Source organism: Episyrphus balteatus, chromosome 4 (genome assembly GCF_945859705.1).
Source record: "Episyrphus balteatus chromosome 4, idEpiBalt1.1, whole genome shotgun sequence".
NCBI classification, from domain to species: Eukaryota; Metazoa; Arthropoda; class Insecta; order Diptera; family Syrphidae; genus Episyrphus; species Episyrphus balteatus.
In genome coordinates this window covers 14989283-15002161 of record NC_079137.1, presented here as the reverse complement: position 1 = coordinate 15002161, position 12879 = coordinate 14989283, and the positions used below count along the sequence as shown (strand labels likewise).

The following is a 12879-nucleotide window of genomic DNA, read 5'->3' as shown; positions in this document are numbered from 1 at the left end:
TTGTCACAGTGATACTCTTGGAGGCTTTGTCAATACCTTGCAAGAGGTAGTACCCTTATTTGTGGAGGCTGGGACTCGAACTAACGCACTAAATATCGTGCCACGGGATACTACCTATTTCTTTAAATTGGGAAACCGACGAAGTTACGGCCGACAGAGTGACGAGCGTCAAAGTTACGCGAAACCGAAGTTACGAAAAACTAGAGTTACGAATTCTAAAGTTATGTTAAGCTATGACATGTGATTTTTGGGTTGGCAACAATTGCGAGGAACGATATGGAATTATGGAAATACAAACAAGAGATTAACATTTTTCTCATTAGTCAGAACTAAATGAGTAAAGCGAAAATGGGTGTCATTTAATCTTGTAAAATTTTGATTGGATAGGAATAGATATACATATATGGTTTTGTTTTTGTGAGAAGATCGCAAAAACGTTGAAATAGAAAAAAAAAACATAAGTATACTTATGTAAGTTTTGCACCTACGTATCGATATTCTCTTATTTATGTTTCCATAACTCCATATCGTTCCTCGCAATTATTGCCAACCCAAAAATCACATGTCATAGCTTAACATAACTTTAAAATTCGTAACTCTAGTTTTTCTTAACTTCGGTTTCGCGTAACTATGACGCTCGTACCTCTGTCGCCCGTAACTTTGGTATTCGTAACTCCGTTACCATTTCCTTTAAATTATATGAATGCAACCAAGAGTTTTTAATGGTTAGAGTTATCCCAGAAATTGTTTTGATGTGCCAAATTATTTGGAATAAGCGATAAAAGGAGAACATGATAGTAAAATAATTTCGGTATGACACTTCTTAACGCATTTTTATTTCGTTTTTATGTATGTTAAGTATTACTTCTTTATTGAGTTTTTATTCTCTCTATTGGATCGCCCACTTGTTTCTTTTATCTATTTATAAAGAACTTTAACCCTTCTTAAAGAAGAATGTCAGAAGTACTTTGAAATTCTTAACTCTTTCTTTGAGCAATTTTGCGAACAGTGCTTTAGTTTGATGTAGCCGCTACAAAAAAAAAATAGTTAGACCCAAATCCGACAATGTAGAGTGTAAAAAATTATAAATGACAATTCGTCCAAGTATTTCTAATATAATAATTTTCCTCTAATTTAATTTATTTTCATTTATTTAGTTCAATGTACTGTATTTAATTAAAATCTCATATATACGCCTTTCAGTGATCGTCAAAGGTGAGTGCACATAAGCATGAGCTAGAGTATTATGAGAGGAGATTTCAAATATATTCGTTCTACGATTCATAACGTTCAAAACCGTCACATTTGATTATTTTTTATTTTGTTAGGGGTGAATAAAATTATTTATAAATTGAATTCAAGTTTTAGGCTCTTAACTTTTGTTTGAACCAAAAATAGAAAAAAAAACTAAATTCGAATATTTCTGGACTGAATGATTCATTAAACCAAGTGTTTTTTCGTGTTGTGACAATAAAAAAGAATAATGCCAAAATAAAAAAAAAGAAACAAAAATAAGGTATGTCTGATGTAGGAGTCATTTTAAAACACAATAGAAACTGAATGATATATTGGAAGGAAAACTGGTTAGTGGTTGAACCCAGAATTCTAACTAAGTATAATAAAAGGTGAAACATGTTCTTATTTCAAACTATCATTGAACTTGTACGATTGAAAAACTGGAGAAGTATGAATTAAGTCAAGCGGACTTCTATTTACTTAAGTAGCCAACAGCACAACAGATTTTAGATTTAAAAGAAAACCCACCTCCTCCGTATATCGAAAATATTTTTATGAACTTATTTGCTTCTTGAACTATTCGCATTTTGAGATGTTTGGTAGAATGGCCAACAAGAATTCTTTTTTCGTTTTAAACTTTTCTCCAAAGCAAAGCTTTGAAGAAATCGAGATCCTGTAATTAATGATCGGAAAACATCTGGCTAGTGGTATGTATGGTAGAATCAATGAAATGTTTGAGAGAGAAATTGGTCTTTCTTGGGGGTAAACGATTTTAGCAAGTAAAGAGCGGTTTTGCGGAACATTTTTATTCTTTTTAGATTTGTATTTTAATACAAAAAAGGAAACAAAAAGCTTTCTCCTAAAAAAATTATAAAAAGTAGTCTTGTTCGCTTATGAAAAACCGCTCTTCAATTCCTTTTATTTGAAAAAATGTCAAAGAAAGATGTCAAAGAAATTCAAAAAACAATCAAAATGTTTTTTTGATTGAAGTGTTATTTCATAATGAAAGAGATCCCAACATGTAAGGGCCTAGTTTCATTCATATTTTTAAAAACAATTTGATTTAGGTATGTAGGTACCTCTCTACATGATTTGGAGTAGGCTTAAGGTTCGCAGGAGCGTAGCTAGGGTATTTGCCGTAAACATTTGAATTCCATAGAAATTTTATTTTTTAATAAAAACTTCTTTACATTTTAGATTCAAACTTTTTTTCGTTTATAATGTACAATAAACATGGTTTTATCGCCCTTAACTTATGGCGCTGGTGGAGCCACTCCCACCCGGTCCCCATACTCTCCCTAGCTTCGCCACTACAGGGTAGGTACATGCAGAGTTTCTTTACATGCAAAAATTAACCCTTACATACTTTGCCTCGAATCTTCCCGAATTCTTAGAGTGATAGTTGCAGGGGAGCAGCCAGTGTAGCTCCCTAGAGTTTGAGCCTTTTATGTTGCGTTATTTGGCGACTCTTCAGAGGGATTTTTGGAATTAATTTTTTTGGATAAAAAATAACGGTACTTGTCTTATACCGATTATAGTAAAGTTGAAATTGCTCAAAAACGGCTCCAACGATTTTGTTTACAAAATTCAAATGTAAGTTCTAAGATAAGAAGAAGCATTTATATAATTTAAATATAAACCAAAAATAAAATTTCCAAAAAAATAATTTTTTGATTTTAAAAAAAAATTTGAAAATTTTTTTTTTGAAAAATCAAATTTTCGAAAACAGGACATTGAATTTTTTTGAAATTTTGTTGTATTTTAAAACTTTTTTTTCCAAAAAATTGTTTATTAAAAATTAGTTTTTCAAAAAACGGTTCTAACGATTTTGGAATTTTTTTTCTAAAAATGCATCTTAATATATCAATCAAAACCGCATACTTGTTTTGGGGGGGGCAATTTGATTTCAGGTTTTATTTTATTTTTTTTTTAACGAATCTTTTTTTTTTACCTATGTTACATATGTATATTAGGTACCTACATTTTCCAAATTTCTATATAAAAAGCCTTAAAAAATTAAACAACTTGAACTTTTAGAGCAAGTTCGTGCGACCCAGTCGGGCATTTTATTTTTTACTAATTTACGAACATCAAACCTGAGAAACTTTTTGGTTATCCCTACATACATTTTCACCGGTAGAACACTAGTTTGAAACAGAAACGTTTTAGAATTATGGCCTCCTCAACATCGAGATCACAATAGTGCCAAAAATGTAAATTTTTAAAATATGTTACTGAACCGTTAATTGCACTATAAAATTAAATATTCCACATTATTCCTTTTTTTCCCCCATTTTATGACAGTGAGTCGTATGCAAAAAATGAACTCGAAATCTTTTCTCGCTTTTCAGAACATTTTCTACAGATCGATCTGAAGCAAATGTTCTGAAATGTGAGAAAAGTGTTCGAGTTAATTTTTTGTATACAACCCGATGTTCTAACTTTTTTAATGAACTAAGTTGTAAAAGTTTCTCTTTCAGTAAACTTGTTCCCTTGTTAAATTTAATAGGTAACTATTGAAAGAAAAGAGACCCACTTGAAACAATCTGTAACTTATAGAAAACCAATTCGTTTTAAGGGTACCCAAATCATTGAACGCAAAGTGATTCTTCTCGTTTATTGTTTGCTACAAAATCGAACGATTATTGCACGGCCATTAGTTTTTTATTGTTTGCTTATAAAATAATAATTTTTTTTAATCAAGATATTACTCGTAGTTCTTGTTTATTTTTAAAAAGTCTTAACTTAAATTTATAACTCACCTGCATGGTATAAATCGATCTAGTGATGTTGATGTGCTAGCTGCATCGAACGAATTAAATAAATTCCGGGCAACAGGACTACAATGTTTTAAAATCCGTTTCTCATAATCTGGACTAAACATGTTCTTATAATAATTTATACACTCTTAGGGTAATTCCAAATTGTTATTTTCTTTTTGTTGCAATTTTCAAATGTTTATTTAACACAATTTTGTTTTATTCTCTTTCTAATTAATACCGGCGATTTCCAAAAATTGTAAATATTTTTTTATCAAAATAAATTTAAGTGACGATGGAAATAGAATATTCTATTTGTTTTTTTCTGGACAAAATAAATTACTTAGTTACGCATGAGATAGATTTCATGAGACGTTCCGATTTTTAGATCAGTTTGTTTGTAAATATTGATATAGATTATTCAACCCAAGTGTTTGTGTACTCCTGAAAAAAAAAAAAAAAATTAAATGTTTGTTATTTCGAAATTTAATATTAAAAAAAAGGAATAACGAAAGGGCTTAACTATTTATATTGTATATAAACGCGCCACAGAAATAAGTTAATTCGGTCATGTTGCTGTAATCAGTTCTTAATTTATTTCAGATCTCAAACGTATTAGTTTTAGAATACTTAACTTGGCGGTATACTTTCTACATTTTGAAGCAATTAATATCTATACAAAAGTTCTAATTGATCTAGCTAAGTATGCATTGTTTCTATTTTTTTTTTAATTAGAAGCATTATTAAATAAATACAAATGAGAGTACCTGATATCACTATTCCGGTGGTGTGTTATTCATAAATTCAAAACTATTTTATCTCCAATTATAGACAAATTGAGAATACATTAAAAGTCATTTATAGTTTTGTAATTAAAGGTTCCAATACTGTTTGTTCATCAGGTAGAAACTTTCAAACAAAAATACAAAATTCATAGGAAGTAATTGGATAAGGAAACATTACCTACATTTCTCTAAACTAGATAAGAATAATGTATGATAAAGAAAAAGAAGAAGTGATAATGATAACGAAATGTAAAAATAAAATATTTTATTTTATTTTGTGAAACATCACTGGATGGAGTATAAGACATACACACACATTAAAAATACAAAAAAGAAGAAATGCAAATTGAGCTATACTTTACGAGTTTACATTAAAGTAAAACTATGTCAAATCCAAAATAGTATGTCTAGGTATCTTTGAACGATGATTTATAATTGGAATTGATTGTAACACATTTTATACATTCAAATATATATACATAGTTGCTGTTAGTTTAGTGTAAAATAGAATTGATTCACGAAATGATATGGATATCACATGGAACAAATATTTAAGCATGTTTTAAATGCATATATTCATTATTCAATTATTTATATTCTCTTTTTTTATAAAGCTGATTTTATTTATGTATTTTATTTAGAAACCAATGATTGTTTACCTAAATTTGGATATTTTCATTTTCTGGTGGCTCATGGAATAAAAATATGCATTATAATTGTTGTGGAAAAGATTATAGACTCTGAATCGGTAGAATTAAAAAGTTGGCAATGTTAACAAACATTGCATTATAAGTTACCAACCAAGTACTAGAAGATGTCTTGGTAAAAGCATCTATTGTGGTTTACCAGGAGAATGTTTTTTTTTTTGTCATACGATTTTTAAGTTAATTCCGACAACTTTCTTGATCGGTAAGTAAATAAGTTGAAATCAATTTTGAATGCCAGATTTGAATTGAAAATGAGTTTTTACTGAGTTTTGATGTAATACTATTAGAAAAAAAATAAAACAAAATTATCAAACCGAAAAATTAGTTTAAACATATCAAAAAAAGTAAAAAAGTTTGGATTTTTGTACCCTTCTTCAGTTTTTTTTCTATTTTTTTTTTTTTACTAAAGAACTCTTATTATGTGTACTAGGGTGTCCGTTATTTCCCAAAGTGATGTTTTCGGGGGAGACACCCCACAGATCGAAAGTTTAGGGCCTAAATAAGGGGAAATTAGCAAAAAAAAATTTTTTGGAGGTCATTAACCCGTGCCTCTAAGGTCATACTTTCCCCATACAAATTTGTATGGGAAATTTTTAACTCATACATAAAGTTTTTTTTCTCTCGAGTTAAATCATCTATTTTTAAAATGTTTGTTGTTTCTGGTTGGAAAATAGTTCCTTTAAAAGATTACATTCAAAATTTCCCGTTAAAAATTGTTTTTATATTTTATTTCGGTTTTTGAAATTATTAGCTGTTTTCGTAGTTTTTGCTTTCAACTATCACATAATTTTAAATGCAGTTTTATTGGTTTTTAATTCTTTTCAAATATTGCATTCAAAAATTTGTGTATAAATCAAAAATTTTAATTTTTTTTAAATTTTTTTTTAAATTTTTGCCGTTAGTAAATTCGGTTGAGGTCAAAAGTCTGTATGTGTCAAAATTCGGATTCAAAAATTCTGCATTCCAAGATTCTGTATTTTAAAATTCTGTTTACTCAGAATTAATTAACAGAATTTTTAAATACAGAATAATAGAATAGTAGAGTAACTTTATGCAGAATTATGTTTATACAGATTTTTTTTATTTAGATACAGAATTTTGGTCAAACACAATTTTGGAACCACTCGTTTTTAATTAGATTGTCTATTATTTGAACTTAAAGTCATCTCGAATAGACAAAAAGTTTTTTGTTTTTAAATACTGATTTCAAAAGCCTAGCACGAAGTTTTAGTAATGTTTTTTTTTTGTGTTTCAGCAATGGAATTTTTAATAAAGCTAAAATTTAGCGCGTTTTGAAAATTAGGATATAACAAAACCAAAAAATGTAACCAGAAGTACATACATTTTTAGTGCTTTTTATAATTAGTATTTATTATTAACATTTCTCAACTATAATACATATGTTTATCGTGAGCACAACGCTAAAACCACGAATCTGCAAATGTTGTTAGAAAAATGGCTTCAAAGTCTTGTAAACTCATGCAAACTTATGCAAACTCGTGCAAAAGACATTAATAGTTTCGCCTGCTAGACAACAGATTGAGGATTGCGATCGACGCACTGAATGGAGGGACATACATAATATATAACAAGTTAAATGATAAAGTGAAAATGTCCGAAAATGCAGCTTCGCGGTTTTGGCTTTGTGCCGACGATATAATAACAGTTTTTGGGCCCAGGCATCTAATTGAGTTATATAAGTTTTTATTTTTATTGAACTCGTTTTTGGACGCTGCACATATAGACCAGTGCCAATAATTTTTGAAAATAAAAAAATTATTAGTAGCATAAGGGTGGTGGGAAAATTTAGGATAAATGGTATATGAAAGGGGAAAAATAAATTGCCCACAAAAAAATTGGGGAAAAGGGGGTGGGTGGGCGAAAAAGTGGGATGGGTGTCAAAAATCATGTTTTTTTAAGATTTCTGTCAAAATAAGACTTCCTATCGAAAAACTCAAATGCAAAAGTTGTAGGTAGGTAGTATAAATGTCTACAACTTTTACTCAAACAATTTTTTTCTATAACCTCAAAAATATTGAAAAAAATGCAAAAATACGATTTTTTTTGGATTTTTGACGAATTTAATTTGAAAAAATAGCTAATTTTGCAATCAAAAAAGTTACCGAAAATTTTTTTGATTTTTGAAAAGTTTGGAATGCAATTATTTAGCTTAAAACCGTTTTTTAAAGATTGTGTGGAAAAACTATATGAAAAAAACAAAGAAACGATTTTTAAGATTGATTTTTCCGTAAATGACAGTAATATTGGCGAGAAATAATTTTCCATAGAAACTAAATTATACCATTGAGTAATTACAAATAGAAGTGATACGCAGATTACTCTGCAACTATAAGAGTACCGGAAGATAGATGAACTACATGTTTGCGCCTCAACTATCATGTATTTTCGAGTTGAGTCTTAACTAATAATTTTTTTTAAACCTTCATAAAAAATTAATAATTATTATTATACATTTCAAAGAGCTTATATTGATATAAGATTCGAGCTCAGCGCACAAAAAACCAATAGAAAAACATACTTTGATTTCTATAAAAAAAACTTTTTGACTAGTGAAATCGAACAGGGGAGAAAAAATAGAATGCCTTTTCTATTTCCCTAGTCAAAAAGTTTTTTTTTATAGAAATCAAAGTATGTTTTTCTATTGGTTTTTTGTGCGCTGAGCTCAAATCTGAAGTCAGAAAAATTCTATCACATAACGTTTTTGACATATTACCATGCCAAAAATCAGAAAAATAGTGTTTGGGACGTTCAAAATTCAATATCTCAAAAACTTTGCACGTTAGAGCTATTCTAGTGCTTGATTCAAATTAAAAAGGTCAATGACCATTAGAAAAGTATAATTTGGTTTCTATGGAAAATTATTTCTAGCCAATATTACTGTCATTTACGGAAAAATCAATCTTAAAAATCGTTTTTTTGTTTTTTTTTTTTTTTCAATTTTTCTCAATATTTTCTAAAACAAAAGTATAGTTTTTCCACACAATCTTTAAAAAAACGGTTTTAAGCTAAATAATTGCATTCCAAAATTTGCAAAAATCAAAAATTTTTTCGGTAACTTTTTTGATTGCAAAATTAGCTATTTTTTCAAATTAAATTCGTCAAAAATCCAAAAATTAACTTTTTGCTCAAAAAACATTTTTAATAGATAGAAAACATAACAAAGTAATTTTTAAAAAATCGTAGGTATTTTTGCATTTTTTTCAATATTTTCGAGGTTATAGAAAAAAGTTGTTTGAGTAAAAGTTGTAGACATTTATACTACCTACCTACAACTTTTGCATTTCGTCGGTGAAACCAGAAAAGTGTGTAATTCCAAATTTTCTGAAAATTAGATTTGAATGCCATCTGTTAGACAAACCTAATATCTACCGTTCCTTAAACCATTGTATATATATTCTTAGAAATATATATACAATGCTTAAACTCAGAATCCCCTTAAAGTTCATAGTTTTTATTTTATTAGCAAATTAGAAAATGAAAACTCATACAAATGCCTTCAAAACGATTTTGTTTTTTTGCTCTCCTATAAAATTTTCTAAAATGGAGTTACACACTTTTCTGGTTTCACCGACGATTTGACTTTTTTCGATAGGACGTCTAATTTTGACACCAACCCCCACTTTTTCGCCCCCCCCCCCACCCCCTTTCCCCCAATTTTTTTGTGGGCAATTTATTTTTCCCCTTTCATATACCATTTATCCTAAACTTTCCCACCACCCTTATGCTGCTAATAATTTGTTCAACTTTTGCCTTCTGAAAACCGGATTGCCACTGGTCTAATAATGAAAACTAGCCGACCCCGCACTCAAAATTCGAGTGCCAATTGTAACTTTTACTACTAAGAATATGCAACACTTAATTTTATTCGAAATTCGAGAATGTCTTCGAAGGTTCTCGTCTTTGCTTTTAGAAGTTTCCACTTACAGAAGGGAGAGGGCGTGGTTCAGCACATTTGTTTTTGTTTTTTTTTTTCTCAATTTTAATTTATTATTTTTATCTATTTCGGTAAAAATAAAAATAAACAAAGTATACATTCTGCACATCTAGATAAAATTTCCTATCGTTCGGTATATAATTTATGCCCCTTCGGTTTTTGTGGGCCGCGTATTTTGTACAACAAAATAAGTGTTTGCCGTTTTATTATATGATGATGATGATGTGAAAGATTCTTTGAAATTGAAAGAGAAAAAATGCACGGCAGTTCTATGTAGTTGTCTCTGGTCAGTTGCTACTTCGAAGGCAAGTGTTAGCAATGCGATACAAGGATAGCGAATACATTAACGAATATTTTCTTGAATTCGATCACAAAGTGCATGAGCTGAGATCGACTGATGTCACCTTAGAAGAACTCGATATTGTTTGCAAATTTCTTTTTACTTTACAGAAAGGTTTTGATAGCTTGGTAACGGCTATAGAGACGATGAACCCTTCTAAATAGACGATGGAATTTGTTTTAAATGCCTGGTTCAACTTAAAACGCTTAATTTGAATCTCTTGACGTGATTTTGATTGGACGTTGGAACCTTTTACAATGATCGTGTCACAAACCCGGTTTTGATTATTTTGTACATTCTCCATCGTCATGGTACATCTATCTCAAAGAATGTTTGATATGTTGTACGTTTGACGAGTATCAGATTTGCATATGGAATGGCAACTTGAGTGACATTTTTAATTCAAATGAATCAAATGCAAATACTATATTATTCTGAAATCAAATCATTGCCACTGGCATATTTTTGATGCAAAGTTAACAGTGGAACATGATTCTTACCACAAGATTTAGGTATTCCTTGGTAGTAACCACAAAAATCTATGTGGTTCTTCAAATAACAAGAAAGAAACAGAACTTTATACTAAAAACAATAATATTGTGGTAGATTAAATCAAACGTTCTGTTCAATGTCGTTCTGATGTATTTTTAGTAAACGACTCCCATAGACCAAAAGCCTACGTCATTCGATCTCAATTCCAATAAAGATTAACAAAATTTTTTAAAACAACCGCAACCCACATGCAAGTTGAATATATTCCATTGGAAACCACAATACTAGAAAGATAACGATGAAATACTGCCTATTGCAGCTCTCAATCCGCCCTCTTTATTCCTCAAAACTACCCACAATAAATTCACATTATGAATTGAATTAATCAAAAGCAAACAAAAAAATACTCTTTCCACAGAACAAAAACGACGCCGACGGACAAGATAAAGAGTTTTTGGATTTAAAAAGAAAAGTTAATTCCATTTGTGAGCTATATAAGTCGACCTATTAGGCAAAGGTCATCCAAATAGGAACAACTAATTAGCTGTTCTTTTTTCATTAAAAATTACGTCTGGGGGTTGGTTAAGACTTTTTTTAAAAAGCTATCGAACTGGAATCTTAAATTGAGAGAGCTTTGTTTTGTGCCTCCAGCAGCGGCAATTTGTGAAAAATCAATGCACTTTCTTTTGTGTCTCATTGAAACAGAAAGAGGCTTTGATTTTCCACATAAATCAAAGCAATTAAATGGCAATTGACAACTTTGTACTTGATTTTCTCGGTGTTTCTTGAATTTCTTCAATTTCTCTATTAATAACCCAGATAACGAAATTGTAAACAAACTTGCTGTCAATCTATTGAGTCCATGGATACATTTTTATTCAAGACAAGATAGAGAAGAAGAAGAAAATTACTCACTCACTGCAGTTTTATTTCTGGGATACTTTTTTCGGTGCAATATGTTGAGAGGTCTCCTGCTAAGTAAAAATTCACTAAAATAATTCAAATTCCAAATTTGTAACTTTTTATAGATTTGTTTTTTGATTGGATTTTTATACACTTAACAAATGCATGTAATTTTAAATATTAAACAAAAAAGATAGATGAAACTAGCCGAGAAGTTTTTTTTTTTTAGGTTTTTATTGATTTGTTTGGTGAGTTTTTTTTTGGATTTATTTTCTTTACCTCACTTGAGTTTACAAATTTATTTGTTTGCTGTGAATAATAACTTCTTTTTAATGTGATTTATATAGAAAATATGAAAATTGAATATATGTTTTTTTCTTGAAAAAAAATAAAACACAGCAAAAGCAAATCACTGCGCGTGGTTTATTACACAAACGGACTCGAGTTGATCTATGAAGAAAAATCGTCAATAAAAAATTTAAAATGGAGCTGTCAAATGAGTGTGGTGAGCTGTATATATATTTCCATAGTACTATCATGAAGTAAAAATCTTAGGAACTCTAGTGGTGACTTGAAAAAGCAGAATTTGTATGAAAAAAACACACTGAGCGCCACCTCAAAAAAGTGGCGACATCAACTAATACTAAATTCGACTTCATGATAGTACTATAGAAATATATATACAATGGTGGTGAGAGGTGAATACAAAAAGAGCCGTTTGGGTGTGTTTGTTTTGTTTTATTATTTTGACGCCATTTTATTTTGTGTAGTTGCGAGTTTCACATGTAGATGGCCATCAGGTTTATTGATATAAGGGGCAGATTACATTGGTACGATTGAAAATAAGTTTACACTCCAACTACGAGGCTATGGAAATTTAATTTGTTCGTCTGACTTCTCGCATTTTTTGAAAAATATAAATTCTTTTATAGGTTGCCTTTATGTCGTATCGTGTTCTAAAATAAATGTATGCAACGGTGTAAAAAGAACTTGAGATTTTATAGTTGATTGAAAGCAGAGTTAAAAAAATATCAATTGAAAAAAATGCATTTGAAATAAAAAAAAAAAAAACAAATGTATTGTAAAGCCTAGTACGCAGCTGAAGCGAAACGAAAAGTTTTGAAGTCTCCAAAGTCAACAGCGAACATGTTAACAGCAAAGTAAAAATAATGAAAACACAAATAACAAAATTCAAGAAAAAACATCAGAAAATAAGTTCAAAAGCAAAAACTCGATCAAGATTTCGTTAAAGAAATTATGGAAAATTTCGTTTCGCTTCAGCTGCGTACTGTATGCCCAACTTACACACTTCCCTACTAACAATTTTGCTTCTATAATGCTTTACAGAAGCAACAATTGCATCTGTAAAGCTTTATAGAACCAAAATTGTTTGTCGGGTTTACCCTATCTGCCCCACTCACCCAATTTACCCTGCCATCCCCACTTACTCAATTTCCCCCTACCTGCCCCACTTACCCAATTTACCCTACCTGCTCCACTTACTCAATTTACCCTACCTGCCCAACTTACCCAATGTACCCTACCGGTTCAACTTACCCAATTTATCCTACCTGCCCAACTTACCCAATTTACCCTACCTGCCCAACTTAACTAATTTACCCTGCCTGCCCAACTTAAACAATTTACCCTACCTGCCAAACTTACCCAATTTACCCTACCTGCCCAACTTACCAAATTTACC

General features: G+C 30.1%; 1 protein-coding gene across 3 annotated transcripts in view; it reads right to left on the bottom strand.

Moving 5' to 3' along the window:
• LOC129919734 (fizzy-related protein homolog) overlaps positions 1 to 11583 on the bottom strand; it is a 31540-nt gene extending 19957 nt beyond the window's left edge. The window contains exons 1-2 of one of the 3 annotated variants that reach the window (XM_056000723.1): positions 11457 to 11583; positions 3999 to 4439 (exon numbers count right to left, since the gene is read on the bottom strand). In XM_056000723.1, coding sequence (XP_055856698.1) covers positions 3999 to 4120 — 122 coding nt within the window. In that variant the 5' untranslated portion in view covers positions 4121 to 4439; positions 11457 to 11583. Of the gene's footprint in view, positions 1 to 3998; positions 4440 to 11189; positions 11424 to 11456 lie in introns of those variants that run through there. The other 2 variants (XM_056000720.1, XM_056000721.1) reach the window with 2 other exon arrangements.
• Positions 11584 to 12879: the final 1296 nt, after the last annotated feature.